Source organism: Oryctolagus cuniculus, chromosome 18 (genome assembly GCF_964237555.1).
Source record: "Oryctolagus cuniculus chromosome 18, mOryCun1.1, whole genome shotgun sequence".
Lineage (NCBI taxonomy): Eukaryota > Metazoa > Chordata > Mammalia > Lagomorpha > Leporidae > Oryctolagus > Oryctolagus cuniculus.
Window position 1 is genome coordinate 21,627,732 of NC_091449.1, and position 15,781 is coordinate 21,643,512.

The 15,781-nt window shown below is 56.8% G+C and overlaps 1 protein-coding gene across 1 annotated transcript in view; it reads right to left on the minus strand.

Moving 5' to 3' along the window:
- Positions 1-15,781, minus strand: part of PEPD (peptidase D) — a 113,558-nt gene that overhangs the window by 59,812 nt on the left and 37,965 nt on the right. The window contains exons 7-9 of the mRNA XM_051846721.2: positions 15,281-15,325; positions 2,548-2,623; positions 1,354-1,400 (exon numbers count right to left, since the gene is read on the minus strand). Of these exons, the coding sequence (XP_051702681.1) occupies positions 1,354-1,400; positions 2,548-2,623; positions 15,281-15,325 (168 nt within the window). The remainder of the gene's footprint in view (positions 1-1,353; positions 1,401-2,547; positions 2,624-15,280; positions 15,326-15,781) is intronic.

Sequence of the window (15,781 nt, forward strand, 5' to 3'; positions counted from 1 at the left end):
GCCGGGATAAGCTCCTCCTGCTCCAATTTCTTGGTTATTTTTATTTGAGGCATCCGCCATGGGTCACCATGAGTCAACAGTTTCTAGGGCAGTGCCAATCTGAGGGCCCCACTGCCCACCCACATCCTGGAGGTAGCCCCACAGTGCTTGTCCCACTTCACACCCTCAGGGTGTGGAGGGCAGGGGGGAGGGATGTGGGCATCCCAGACCACAGGCGCTGTTCTGCTGCAGGGTGCACAGCTCAGCACCCGCTCCCCTGCCCCCTGGGCTCATGGGATGGAGGCAGGTGTCTGGTGGCCCTTGCTCCATGCCCTGCCTGGGATGACACAGCAGCAGGTAGGGCTGTTTCGACTTCTGACCCCCAGGCTAAGACGAGGGCACCAGCATAGAGGTTCACTCCTGACTCCTTTCAGGCTTGGATCTGGATAAACACAGCCATCCCCGAGCCACAGCAACAGGGAAAGATTGTCCTCACTGCCCATTGCCGATCCCACCTGCCTTGTGGCCCTGTACCCCACGCTGACAATGCGGACAGGCCAGAGGGGCTGGGGGTGCAACAGGCAATCAGTTTCCCTGTCCCCGTACTCCCAGAGCTGGGGCTTAGCCCAGGGCAGGCCCTGAGTACAGGAGAGAGTGAACTTGGGCTCTGCGGCAGCAGCCAAGCTCTTACAAGGCCAGGTAGCAAAGGCCAGTCCAAGGTGAGGTACAGAGAAGCCTCTTTTTGAGGTCCCCTGCCCAGGCTTGCCTACAGCACAGCCGCTGCCAGGAGACCCCGGATGGTGGGTGGGAAGGGAGCCATGGGGTGGGCTGGGTCTGACCCCAGGGCTCCCTGGCCCCCTGGCAGCAGTGTGCCGAGGCTGAGCAGTCCCAGGAAGCACCCTAGGCGTGCAGCTCCCTGCAGGCCTAATGGGAGCTGAAGGCTAGCGGAGCCCTCCACAGCACTTTACGAGCCACTTAAGCATCCCTGACCCAGCGGTCCAAGCACAGCAGCCATAATGGCGCTGTTTACACATAAAAATGGCAAGCTGCTCTACCGGCAGCGTTCACGCTTACAATAGCCGCTATTTATTTGGTCAAGTTTCCTGCAAATTGCAGAAACGAAGTCCAAGAGTGGAATGATGGGGCACTAGACCACGCTGAAAAGTAACCAGCGACCATCACCATCCAACACTCAGCCAGGGCCCCGGCGGCGGCCACCGGCAGATCAGTCCCGCCCACCCGCCGTCCCGAAGTCCACTTGTCACCCCCACGTGATCTGCGCCATCGCCGTGGCACCATCATCCGTTACTCGCTCAGCGAACGGACATCACTGCTTTCTGCATTTTCATCTTTACCCAGAGAGACACAGCTTACCTTTCCATCTCATATTCTTTCATTCCCACTTTCACCGCCTTCATTACCTAGAGGATGGATATTAAGCAAAGACATTTGTGTTAAGCAGATAAGTAACACGGCCTTATAAATAATGCAGGGCTTCTTCAAACGAACCCCTTTCTTCACAAAAAGGAAAGAAGAGAAGGAGCGAGTGGCACACACAGGGACGCGAGGATGTGACAAATTGGAACTTTTTAAGGCTCCCAGAGCCACTCTGCTTTATTGAAACCACCACGGAGCACTTGCATTTGGAAGCAGACAAACGCTGAGTGCCGAGCTATGGCGCAGTGGCGGCACGCGGGCCGAGGACAGCAAAGATTTAACTATGGTGTGTGCGGTGAATACTTAATCCCAGGAAAGCCATGATGACTAACACTAAGTGTTTTCCTTTGCTTCCCATCCATAAAACAGAGAAAATTGGGGCAGCCATTCAGATCAGCAGCTAAGACACAGCTTAAGACGCCTGCAACCCACACAGGAGAACCTGGGCTGCAGACCCACTCCTGACTCCAGCTTCCTGCTAATGCAGACCCTGGGAGGCAGTGGTGACAGCTCAAGTATTTGGGTTCCTGCCTGCCACGTGGGAGACTGGATTGTGTCCCTGACTCCCAGCTTTGGCCACGGCCCAGTCCTGGCCATTGCGAGGCATTCGGGAAGTAAAGCAGCAGATGGGAGCTCCCTCCCTCTCCAACTGCCCTGGACAGGAGATTATGCTGCCCACCGGTCACCCTGCCCTGTTTCCTAACGCGAGCCTGTGACTGGCCCGTGGTGGGCACTGTGCCCTCCCAGCCACCCTGACTGTCTCTCAAGACACACACACGGCCTCTCTGGGTCCCGTTCCTCGAGTCTCGTGGCGAAGTTTAGAAGACGACCAGTGAAGATGCTCTCAGGGAACATGGGCAGTAGTAAGTGTGCTTGGACCACAGTTAACGCCAAGACTCTAAACTGCCGAACGCCAGGAAGCAGGCAGGACGTTACGCTGCAGGACCCCCTGACTGGTGTCCACTACTCCCATGTGGGGTGGGGACTGGGCAGGGCCTCAGCATCCACCAGGGAATACCAAAGGCAGCCATCACCACGCAAACTCCCTCCCTCTCCAGCAGCCCTCAGGGACTCCCAGCCGGCGCACACACGTCAGTGCCGCCCACCCAACCAAGCGGGCGGCCAGCTCACCTCCCGGTGGGCCTCGCTCGAGATCCTGTTGGTGTAGCGCAGGACCTCCAGCTCCATGTCGGTCTTAAACACTCGGCTGCAGAGAGGAGAGAGACAGAGTGCCAAGTCAGTGCGGACCCCTCCGGGGAGCGCTCGGGGCCCAGCATACCCCGCACAGCCCGGGCAGGGCACTGTCTGAGCCTGCCAGTGGCTGCACAGGCCGGGAGGAGGGCCCCCAAGTCTCAGGCATCCATAGGAAAGCCCTGGGCGCAGGAGCTCAGCAGCTGCCCATCCCGCCCTAAGACCAGCCCCGGCCAGCAGGCTCGGGAAGCCGCTGCGGGTGGTAGAAGCAGCCCGGCCATGGGAGCCACACACCCCCTGTGTCCCCGAGCCTCTGCTTCCTCATCCACAAAAGGGGAATCAAATCCACGTGGCCAGCGTGCTGCACCTTCATCTCAAGTGCTGCCTCTCAGGACCTCACCCTGCCATGTCCACTAAAGAGACTTCTTGACCTCCCGCCCCGTCCCACCCTGACTCATGGGACATCACATGACAGGCCCGTGCCTGAGATGGGGCAGGAAGGAGTCAGGTGCACAGGCCTAGGTGTGGCAGGAGCTGGTCTACAGAGAGACGCCGAGACCAAGGGCCGACAAGAGGAGCTTGACCCGGAACAAACACACGCACAAATCCGGAAGGTAGGATGACCTGCGTCATGACTGGCTCAGCCTTTTCAGTAATTCAGCATCACAGGGCTGACAAGAGGGGCGGAGCAGCAGGGAAAGAGACGCAGGTGTATGTGGGGTGGGGGAAGCAGGGCCAGGACCCCCTTGAGATGCCAGTGGGGTGGAGACTGGGGCAGGGCCTCTCTTGCCCTGTGCCCCCAGGGAATGGAAGGGTCATCACCCTGTGCCTCCAGCAGCCGGCCTCCAGGGGGTGCCCAGCGTCCTCACAACAAGCTCTGTCTTGCGCTCAGTCTCATCCCCAGGCCAGATGCACACCGTGGGGCGAAGTCAATGATCTTCTTCCTCTGTCCGTTTCAGACGACCAACTCCAGGCTTAGGGCATTTAGATGGCAGTGTGCGCCAGTGCCGCGGCTCACTAGGCTAATCCTCCGCCTTGTGGCGCCGGCACACCGGGTTCTAGTCCCGGTCGGGGCACCGGATTCTGTCCAGGTTGCCCCTCTTCCAGGCCAGCTCTCTGCTGTGGCCAGGGAGTGCGGTGGAGGATGGCCCAAGTGCTTGGGCCCTGCACCCCATGGGAGACCAGGATAAGTACCTGGCTCCTGCCATCGGATCAGCGCGGTGCGCCAGCTGCAGCACACCAGCCGCGGCGGCCATTGGAGGGTGAACCAACGGCAAAGGAAGACCTTTCTCTCTGTCTCTCTCTCTCACTGTCCACTCTGCCTTTCAAAAAAAAAAAAAAGATGGCAGTGTGCAGAGGCGCCAAGGGCAGGCCTCAGGGACAGACCCCGGGCTCCCGTCTCAGCCCCACCCCTTCCCAGCTGTGTGGCTGGGAACCTTACTTGGTGCCTCGGGTTCCTCATCTGTAAACTGGAGACAGTACCAGTATTTTCCGCATCAGGATTGCTGTGAGAACCGAGACCTGGCATCTCAGAGTGCCGAGGGCAGCTCCTAGCACATGGCCAGTGCTACACAAGGGTCTGTTATGGAAACAGAGCGAACACAGAGCCCACTGAAGCCAGACAGCTCTCGGCCGTCCCTTGTAGGCTCCCTGCTTCCCACCGCCCATGGACACCACAATCCATAGATGCTCTTGTACCTCTGTGAAATGGCACAGGGGCAGCGTTGTGGCACAGTGGGTTAAGTTGCCGCCTGCGATGCCGGCACCCCATATTGGGGCACAGGTTTGAGTGCTAGCTGCTCTGGCTTCCGATCCAGCTCCCCGCTAATGCACCTGGGGAGGCAGGGGAAGATGGCCTAAGTGCTTGGGCCCCTGCCACCCGCATGGGAGACCTGCATGGAGTTCTGGGCTCCTGGCTCAGACTTGGATGTTGTGGCCAATTGGAGAGTGAATAAAATAAACTGGCGTAGTATTTGCATATCACCTACGGAGATTCTCCTGTATGCTTTAAGTCATCTCTGGATTATTTACAGTACCTGACAGAATACAAATGCCATGTAAATAGTTGTTATAGTGTATGGTTCAGGGAACAGCGGGTCCACCTTCAGGGCAGATGCAACCCTCTTAGGTCTAAGTACATCCTACACCAAGGAAGCCTGAGGTAGACCCTCAGCCAATGAGTCCTAGAGGGTGACGTAGGCTCTGTGACGGCTAGGAGGCCCTCGGCAGGGCACACCCACAGAACAGCACTTCACCCACATGGATTCACGGCAGGGCTGGGCACATGGCAAATTCCAGTGGTGCTCTTTGGAACTTTCTGGAATTGTTACTATTTTCCCCTGCTGTTGGCTGCATCAACATGTATAGAACCTATGAACATAGAGGCCTGACCATATTTCCAAATATCAGGCCCACAAAGCTAAACAGACAAATCTCAGGAACCACACACGGCCTCCCTTCTCCTCCAATTGCCATTTACTGGTGCCTGTTCTGCGCAGGTCCTGTACGTGGCAGTGGATGCTGGCTGCACTGCCCAAACAGCCGCCTGCAGGACTAAAGCCCTTGTCCCACCTGCTGCTGGAAGTGCGGGCAGCCAGCCAGTCCTCTGGGCAACTGCACTCCCCATGGCCACACCCCTGTACTGGCCTCCAAGACCTGACGGAAGGAACAAAGACCCAGCTCCCCTGCATCAACTGGGGACGTCCCTGGGGCCAGTCCAGCTCTAGAGCTCCCACTAGGATCAGCTGAGCTGCCCTCGTGGCTGCATCAGAGCCCAAGCCTGCTCCCTCACTCCATCCCATGCACTGACCCCAAGAGGATGCTTTGGGATACATCCTGCTCACTTATCTCTGGGGCTCAGCTTCCCCAGGAACCCAATCTGGAAAGAGAATTATCATAGCTATTTAACAGATGGGAAAACTAAGACTTGGCTAAAGTAACGTCAAAGGCTGCATGGCTGCTCAGCCACAGACTTCTTTTCTTTGCATTCCATGTAAATATAAAAATACATACTGAGGCAACCTATGAATAAAAGAAAGGAAAAACAGGCCTTAAATGGAGAAAGTCCTTAAGGATGTACCCCAGGCAGAGAGAGAAAGAGAGAGAGAGAGAGCGCGCGCACAAATCAAAGAGAGGATGAGATAATGGGATACTTTCTAAAAAGTGGAGTTGGTCCAAAAGTATAATCAAACTAAAGTTCAGGGGCTGGTGTTGTGGTACAGCAGGTTAAGCTATTGCCTGTAACACCTGCAGCCCACGTCAGAGCGCCAGTTTGAGTCCCAGATGCTCTGTTTCCAATCCAGCTTCCTGTTAACACACCTGGTAAGGCTACAGATGATGGTCCAAGTACAACTACCATCTTGCACAGCTCTGGCCGTTGTGGCCACCTGAGGAGTGAACCAATGGATAGGAGATTTATCCCTCTCTATAATTCTGCCTTTCAAATAAATAAATAAATCTTAAAAAAAATAAAACAGAAAAGAAGATAGAATGTGGGGATAGAAGAAGAATGGGCTAAGCGCCACCCAAAGGAACAAAGACATGTACAAATGCAGAAGGCAGGATGAGCTGCGTGGTAACTGGCTCAGGTTTCTCAGTGAGTCAGCATTGAGGGAGAAGCCCAGTATCACACGCAGCTAAGACTGGGGAGCCATACTGGACACATCAAGGATGCTCTAAGCACTGGGGATATTTCTGCTACTGTGTATTTTCTAACTTCCAACAATGCACATGCGTTGTCTTTGTTTTAATGAGTTTTTTAAATTAAAAACAAAAAGAATACCACACTTCAAGCAGAGAATAAACTAAAATATGGATTTATTTTCTACAACTGATGGTAATTCTTTAAAAAAAATATCTATAGGCTCTTGGTGCTAGGAGCTTCCCTTGGAGGGAGCCCCTGAAACCGTGACATCGAACTCCAAAGAGAAGCAACTGCCACCAGGTTACCTCTCTTAGCTCTGCAGAGACCATGGTCACAGCTACAGAAACAGAAACCTGTTTCTTTTTTTTTTTTTTTTTAAAGATTTATTTATTTATTTGAAAGGCAGAGTTATAGAGAGGCAGAGAGAGAGAGAGTATATGTGTGTGAGAGAGAGAAGTCTTCCACCCACTGTTCACTCCCCAAATGGCTGCAATGGCCAGAGCTGCTGGGTTGATCTGAAGCCAGGAGCTTCTTCCAGGTCTCCCACACAGATGCAGGGGTCCAAGGACTTGGGCCATTTTCTATTGCTTTCCCAGACCACAGTAGAGAGCTAGATTGGAAGTGGAGCAACCGGGACTCAAACCATATGGGATGGGCCGGCGCTGCAGCTCACTAGGCTAATCCTCCACCTTGCGGCGCCGGCACACCAGGTTCTAGTCCCGATCGGGGCACCGGATTCTGTCCCGGTTGCCCCTCTTCCAGGCCAGCTCTCTGCTGTGGCCAGGGAGTACAGTGGAGGATGGCCCAAGTGCTTGGGCTCTGCACCCCATGGGAGACCAGGAAAAGCACCTGACTCCTGCCTTCGGATCAGCGCAGCGCGCCGGCCGCAGCGCGCTGGCCACGGCGGCCATTGGAGGGTGAACCAACGGCAAAGGAAGACCTTTCTCTCTGTCTCTCTCTTTCACTGTCCACTCTGTCAAAAAAAAAAATAATAATAATAAAAAACCATATGGGATGCCAGCAATGTAGGCACGGCTTTACCTGCTACACCACAGTGCTGCCCCCCACCCCCAACCTTTTAGAATTAAGTTGGGCCAATATTTTGGTGCAGGGTGGGGAAGCTGCTACCTGTGACACTGGCTTCCCATATGAGTACCAGTTCTAGTCCTGATTGCTCCACTTCTGATCCATCTCCCTGCTGATGCACCTGAGAAAGCAGTGAAAAATGGCCCAAGTACCTGGGCCCCTGCCACCCATGTGGGAGACCCGGATGAAGTTCCTGGCTCCTGGCTTCAGCTTGGCTCAGTCACTACCATTGCAGCCATTTGGGGAGCAAACCAGCAGATGGACAATCTCTCTCTCTCTATCTCTTCATGTCTAACTCTGCCTTTCAAATAAATATTTTTTTAAAAATTAAATTAACCCCCACCCCCAAATATGTCAGATTTACTGACCACATAAACATGGTGGAAATGTTAGGAACCCTGACAGGAAACAGTGAGGAAAGTCCAGAGGTGAAGGCAGTGGGAGGGATGAGCTGTGGAAGGGGCGGTGGCTGTGCCTGCCTCGCAGCCTCAGTTTACCCGTGGGAAAGCAAGACGGTGCAGAACGCTGACTGCGCAAGCAGGTAAAGTGGGATCCAGTGTATGAAGAACCAGAAACGCGGCGGTGGGGCTGGGAAGCGTGGGCGGGAGGGCGTGTGACTCTGATCTGGCTCCCGGGAGCGTTCTGTCCCAGGGGACTGTTTGAACCGCACGCACCTGTTGCTTCGAGAGCCTTCATGAAGCGCTGGTGCCCATAACGGCAAATGCCCGCTCATTCACATCGCGTGCACCAGACACCGGGCAGAGTGGAGTGAAGGGACGCGTGCTTCATCGTGAGACTCGGGAAAGAGACACAGAGGCAAGGTGGCAGAACGGCTGCCCCAGGAGGGGGTGCCAGGAGGGGCGCTGGCTCGAGTGGGGACGGGAGCCTGTAACGCTGAGACCTGGAGAGCAAGGCGGAGCAGCCCCAGCTGACCCCTGAACACGAGGTGCCCACTCTGCAGAGGGAGGCCCTCAGGGCTTCCCCTCCAGGGTCAGCCCCGCTTCCCTTTACTAAGGGCGGGGCCCTCCCTCACCAGGCTCCCACCTGCCCACTTTCCCTCTGCAAAGGGAACACCCACAAGCAGCCTGGTGGCAGATCAGCTGCCACCTCTCGGCCCCGAGGGTATGGCTCATCCTCCGTCTGTCCTCGGCCAGGCAGGCAAGGATGCAGGCCTTCAGAGGCAGCGGGCCCTCAGGGACTTCACGGGTGCAGCCAGCCACTGACTCATACCGTCTCCATGACGCCACACAGCTGGGACCGCCAGCTATCTGTCACCATTGCCGCCCAGCACCGAACGCTGGTCCCTGTTCCCTGGAGGGTGAGGTCTGAGCCACGGCAGGGCTCAAATGTACAACTCGGGCTCCTGAGGTCCAAACTCCCCTGCAGGAGCAAGTAGCAGCCACCTGGGCCTCGTCCCCACTGCCACCCTCCACGACGAGTCGGCCTCTCTAGACTCAAAGGCTGTGCCGCCCTGAGTGACAGCACAGGTGGAACCAGGCTGCTGCACCCAGCCCCAGGCCTCTGACCTGACGCCACCCACACTTTCTCCTCGGCAGGTGTCTCCCTCCACCTGGGACCCCGGCCCACGGCCTCAGCCACCATTCTTCCCACTGGTTAGATTCCCTGTGCCCACCCACGCATGGGGTTCAGGCCTTGGCAGCTCTGAGGGTGCTCCAGGCAGAGAGATGGCCCAGTGAGCTCCATGTCACCTGCCTGGGGCCCAGGGTAAGAGAACTCTCATCCCTCTCCATAGCGCTCTGAGGACAAGGACCCGGGCATCACCCAGGATACCTCCTTCTCCTCCGTCCATCGCCTTCCACGTCCCGCCTGTGGCCTGGGGCCGCCATGCAACCTCCTCTGCCTCTCAGACCAGACTCGTCCCTCTCCAGCCCGGCCCAGCCCCCCGGCCCCGGCCCCGGCCCCGGCCCAGCCCCAGCCCCGCCTGCTCTTCCATGGTTGCTCCGTCACTCACAGCTCTAGGAAACACCAAGCAGGCCTCCCCTCACCAGGGCCTTTTAGTGGCCTCCAGGTGTCCTCGGGAGGAAGATAAAACTGCCCCCAGACTCCCAGCCCCCCTGCCCCTGCCCCCGCTTCCCTCCGCAGCCTGGAAACTACTCCTGCCCTTTCACCTCGGCACGCAGCCTCCAGTTCCCATGGAGAACACACCTCCCGCCAGCCCCCAGCCCCCCCACTAAACCCCTTCTCTGTGTCCCAGGAGCGTCTCTGTGAACCCTCACACAGCAATCCCACTGGCAATTTAAGTCCCTTCTACAAGAAAAAGTGGCAATGGGCCCCCGCCCTCCAGGGACCGCGCCTGGCAAGCCAATACTCCCTGGGCATCGCCCCAGAGTTGGAAGACATCTCATGTCCAACAGCACCACCAATAGCCTCATTTCAGGAGCAAAAGCAGACTCCTCCAGGCCGGCCCAGCCCGGCCCAGCCCAGCCCCAGCCCCAGGCAGCCCAGCCCAGCCCAGCCCTGGCCCAGCCCCAGCCAGCCCCGGCCCAGCCCAGCCCAGCCCGGCCCAGCCCCAGCCAGCCCCAGCCACCAGGTCGACGAGGGATGCTGCTCAGCCTGTGGTGCTGCCGAGGTGGGGGAGTGGCCTCCCCAGGCCTCCATAGCACGGAGCAGCGTTGCTCCCACAGTGGAAGAGGCAGCCCAGGACTCGGGCCCCCAGGGGCCCACACTCACAGGCACCCTGCTCTGCCGACTCCCAGCAGCCTGAGCACCCTCCCTGAGATGAGCGGGAAGGGGCTGTCACGGGCCCAGGGAGAGAGGAGCCCCGGACCCCAGCCACATTCCCTCTGATGACATTTCCAATCATCATTTTCACCCATGGAGGCCCAGGGACCTATCCCCTTTCTGATTTTACTTTGGGGAAGGTGATGAACTGGGCTTCTAGCTGATTAATCCAGGATGGATTTTTTTTTTAAGTCATATTAAAAAAAAGAGAGAGAGAGAACCAGGGCAAATTACCCCACCAAGGCAGTGGCTGGCTGGGCTTTGGCCTGGCCCAGTTGAATCCAAGCTTAAGTAGACGTCTGCTGAGCGTCCGTTTAACCAACAATCCATCGGGCGCTCTGGACCTGAAGTCTGGCCTGGGCAGCAGGTGGAGAAGGACACGCCCTCGCCTGGCCCGGTTATCTCCAAGACACAAGCACCAGACGCTGCTCCTGAGATCACTGCAGAAAACAAGACTCTCCAGCACCCTGCACGGCTTCTCCCCGTCTCGGGAGGAACTCGCCACACCCAATCAGACGAGGCCGTCTCTCCTGCAGCCTCTGTGGACGCCGGGCCCCTGCACTGAGGGAGGCTCACGCTCAGCTAGAGGCTGTGTGGGGAGACTGCTGGACAGGCTGGACAGTGCCACCAGAGGACAAAGCCGCCTCCTCCAGGAAGCAACAGGGGCCGTGGCTCAGGACTGAACAGGACGGGGCAAAAGGCAATTCAGCTCTTTGGCCAGAATGAGGATGCGCCTGCCGTGAGCCAGGAGAACATGGGCACAGCCCGGCCTCACGCAGAGACCCCAGGCTCGGGGCTGGACCCGTGAGCATCGCCACACCAGGTGTGGCTACTCTGACAGAAAGGCGGCAACATGAGTGTGGGGAGGTTGACGCAGCTGAGGCTTCCACCCCACTCAGGCCAGAGTCCCCTGCCACTGGCTGGAAATGACAAAAGCTGGACTGGGCACAGAGTTATGAGTGCAATCTTCTTGTTTTCCACTTAAATATTCATGGGTCACAAAACTGCCTCTGGACATTAAACCCAGGATTAAGATATCAATTAGCTGAAGTCTGAACGCTCTGCTGATTAACACAACAACCAGGCAGAATGAAGGGTTTCCAAAGTCAGCGTCTATACCCTAAAGCGCCATTGCGCAGAACACAACTCACAGGAGGGGCCGAGGATCCTCCCTTACTGGGAGACGGCTGGGCCCGGGAGTGGGGAGTTCAATATCACAGGGACCCTGGGACCCAGTGATAAAATCCCAGAACGACAAGAAAGACAGAAGCAATGTGCGGGTTAGGATCACACACGCACAGGAGGTCCTATCACCAAGTCCTCTCAAAGGCCCAGAGCCACGAGGCAAACCAATGGCTTAGGCCAGCCGCGAGCTGAGTGTCCACCTCCACACCCACACCAGGGCCCGGCCGGGCCTTCCCTCTGCGTCTGACACGCCCACATTCCAGCTCCTGCCCTCTGGTGCAGAGGAACTCAAGTTCCCGCTGCCCACGTGGCTTTCTCATGAACACTAGGTAAAATGCCAACTCCTTAGGAGACAGAGATGGGCAACCCCACCAGAACACTCTGCACGGACACAGGGAGAACCCCGATCGCCATGCACATGCCTGCTCCAGTTTGGGCCGTGCTGCCCAGGACCCAGGCTCCCGGCTTCTGCCCCTAAGCCATCCATGCTTCCTGTCTCCTGTGCACACAGAAACAGGGGAGCAGAAATAGACACGTTACCCGCGGCTTGGTTAATGCATGCGTAATTAACAGTTCTATAACCGGCGGATGACTCAGTTTGACACAGTCTCACTTAAAACCCAGAGAGGCGCGTGGCAGTTGCCGACACACTTGCTCTTCCGTGATGCTTCCAGAGGTACTTAGCCAGAACCCAAGGCACCGCGCTATTAGACGGTATGAAAGCATCGCCTTTTATTCCCTACTCTACCTTCGGATCAATTTAATCATCTGCCAAACAGGAAAGTAGAGCCGCAGCCTAAATGATGGAAGTCAGACGCCTGTTCTTATTAAGTTTCAACTTTTGACCTTCACATTCACACGACGATACCCGGCGCAAGAGAAGAAACGATCGGTTATGATCTCATGTTTGCGGGGAAGAGTATGATTATAGAGGAATTTACAGGAAATCAAAAAGGCGCTGCTTGAGAGAATGGAAAACAATAAAACAGTCACACAAAGGAAATGAATGACGCCCAAACAAAAATCAGAAAGCAAAGCTGCCCGCGCCGGTGGAGTCTGCTCGCTGCCTCCTGGTCGGAAGCGCACGTCCTCCGCCGGGCCGCCAGCCGCCAGCTGGGTGTGCGTGTGCCAAGGAAGCTGCACACCCCTTGCTCCCCACCCCGGCCTCAGCATGACACCCAGGCTGGGGTCTCCAAGCTCCTGGGTGCGTCAGGCAGGCCTCTCCTTCAAGGGCACTGCCCAGGTCATAAGCTCCCTGTGCCTCAGTCTCCTCATCTGTAGCATGGGGCTAACTACAGCACCTAGCTAACAGAACACAAATGAAGCACCTCCTTAAACAAGGTGGCACGTGTCAAGGGCTCAGCAGCAGGCAACCGGCAGCACCACCAAGCTGGGTTGGCACTCAACTCCGCTCTCATTGCACCCTTGAGTCGTCTGCCCATTTTGCAGAGAAGGAAACCGAGCCCATCGGTGTGCTTCCCACTGCTGTGACAGATACCCAATAGGGTCACTTAGCACCCGTTTTGGAGCGCCAAGAGCACAGTGTGGCCCTGGAGAGGGCCTTCCAGCAGAGAGACTCACAACAGTGGGAGCCCATGTGCAGGAGCGAGACGTCACCTGGAGCACAGGAAGCCAGCACCAGGCTGTTTCCTAACAACGCTCTCGCGAGAACTAAGCAGAATCCCATGAGAACTCCACCGATTCCTTCCAAGGACAGCGTCCCCATGACTTATGACTTCCCATCAGGCCCCAACACCTCCCAGCACCACCACACAGAGGACCGAGCCTCCAACACAGGAACCCTCAGGGAGCAAATTCAAACCACACCCGAACTACTGCAGAGAGGGTGGGCACGCCTTCCCGTCCACACAGCGAGCCGGACATATCTGCGTCTCCATCGTCAGGAGGAAGCAGCTGAGGCTCAGGAAAGATCAGTGACTTCCAAGGGGAGGCCGGGCTGCAGCCAGAATCCCCACGGGGCCTCACACCTGGTGTCCGCTACTCCCAGCAGCAACGTCCCTCTATGAGGCCCCGGGGAGGGAGGGTGGTGAAAGCGCTCAGGACTCGGGGGCCCAAACACCCAATCCTGGGCTGGAATTTAACGTCCTGAAAAAGCCCACCCACCCCTGGACGTGAGGGACCTGCCACCACAGATCTACCCTGGGCACTTCCTTCCGCCACCTGGAGAGGGCGCCAGTCATGACTGTGACGGATCCTCCGCTGGAATCTCAGGCTATTAAAACACACCCCCGAGGCAGTGAGGACGATGTGACATTTCCACAGTAGTCCTACTGCCATCAAATGCCAGATAAGTCCTTTCTGCTGCTCGCTTTAATAAAGTCGGCAGGTGTCCTGATGAACGCAGAATCCGCCTTGGCACCTCGGAAATGTCACTGGGATTCAAGTGCACTTTCCCAAAGTGATGATCTAATGGCTTCCCTCTCAGGAGAGGCTGGGGCTCACAACTCAGCCGTGGTCTCCAAAACACCCAGACCACAAGAGGCCCTGACGGGAAGTCACGTGTGAAGCAGCCCAGGTGGACGTGGGCCATTCTGCACATCTGGGATTTTCTGTTCCGCTGACTGGGGGAGAGAGGGTGCAGTAGGGGCCAGCGTTTGGTACTTTAGCAAAACAAGAAGAGGCAGTCATGAATTTGAAGTCAAAATGGAGCTGGCTGCTGGGCCAGGGCTGGGAGCCCCGAGGGTTGGCACCCACATCTGTTGGCAATCCTCAGATCTCCACCTCTGGCCCGGCCTTCTCGCCCACAGGCACCTGCCTCAAATTCCACACACCCCCAACAAGCCCCTGATCTGCCAGGGCGTCTGCCCCTCCCAGTCAGCCCCGCACCACCCAGCTGCTCAGGACAAAAACCCAGACGGTTCCTCCCGGCTTCTCTCCTGACTGCAGCTTTACCTCTCAAACCCGTCACGCCGCCGCCCCTGCCTCGCCACCTGGACCCCGCCGCAGCCTCCCAAACAGCAACCCGCTCCCACACTCGCCTACAGCTGAGTCTCCAGTCTGAGGCCAGATGAGTTTTGAAAATGCAAACTTGATCTTTACCCTTCTTTTGCTTATACCTTTCAAGGGTTTCCTGCTAAAGGGAGACCCAGTTCTCTCAGGACAAACAGGGCTGGCCGAGCCACTGCCCTCCCCTGACCGCACTCAGACTTCACTTCCCTGGCTCCGCAGCGGCCAGGCAAGGCCACCCTTTCCCTTGTCTCCAGGGAGGGGTGGTCCCTCAGACTGGACGACCCTTGCCTTTTCCCCACCCCTGCCTTTGGTCAATTCCCGCTCATCCTTTGGTCCCAGCGTTCCTAAGCTCTGAGACTGGGGGAGTTGGATCTCCCGGCTGGATGGGGACACGTGACCATGTGGATTTAGGGTCAGGCGGGAGAAGTCTGCACATCTGCCATGCGGTGGCAAGGGGCCTTGCCTCTCTTCAACGTCCACAGGAAGCGCAGCTGGAAATCAAGGAGCAACTTGATGGCTTGGGAAGAAAACCGGTGCCACATCGCAGCTGGAGGCCACGTCCAGGGCACACAGAGGCCACAGCCAACCTGTTAGGCTGACCCTGCAGCTACCAAACAGAAGCTGGCTGTGTAGTAGGTAAGGCCCTCCAGCCTCAACAAGGGAAAAAGGGAGGTAACAACAACAACAACAAAAGCAAGTACACCAGGATGCCACACCTGTCGGGACACCTGCAAGACCGCTTTTCTGGCCAGGGGACCAGGTGGGATGTTTACTTTTACCCTTGTCATTATCCACCTTCCATCTGATTAAAAAGATTCAAGAAAATTGCAAGAGAACTGTAACTGATATTTGAGTAATTCATGTTCTTTGGGGGAAAAAACCAACCAATAACAAAAATCAAACAAAAGAGAAGAGGCTGAGGGGGAAAGTCTTGTGGACGGTCTTCCTGGGGCATGCTAGGATGGGCTGGGTGGGAATAGTGGGGAGTCCCTCCCCCCAATGAGCTGAGCACCACGAACAGCCTGGGTGGCCATAGGCTATACTCACCACTCAACGATCTCTGGGTGAAGAATGGTGTTGTTGACATTGAACCTGTAGACAGAGAATAAGACATCAGTTCGCCAGCCTATCCCACCTCGGTAAGAAACACCTCACTCAAACACACACAGCAGAACCACGGGAGGGCCCCAAGCGTTCACCCCCCACTCCCTGACCTGCAGAAGGTGCTGCTCGCCTCCCTCAGGAGACCCGACAGCCCAGGACCAGAAGCCGGCTGCGTAGTGGGGAAGGTCCTCTGGCCGCAACAAGGGAAGAAGGGAGGTAACATAACAAAACCAAGTACACCAGGACACCACACCTGTCGGAACACCTGCATGACCACGTTTCTGGCCAGGGGAAGCCAGCAGGACAGGTGCAGCCAGCTGGACAGCAAACTGCTGGGCTGCAGCATCAGCCCCTCTGACAGGTATACCAACGTAGGTATAATAGGAGTACCAAAGAGACAGGAGAGAGAGAAAGGGGCAGAACATTGCCAATTTGATGAAAATC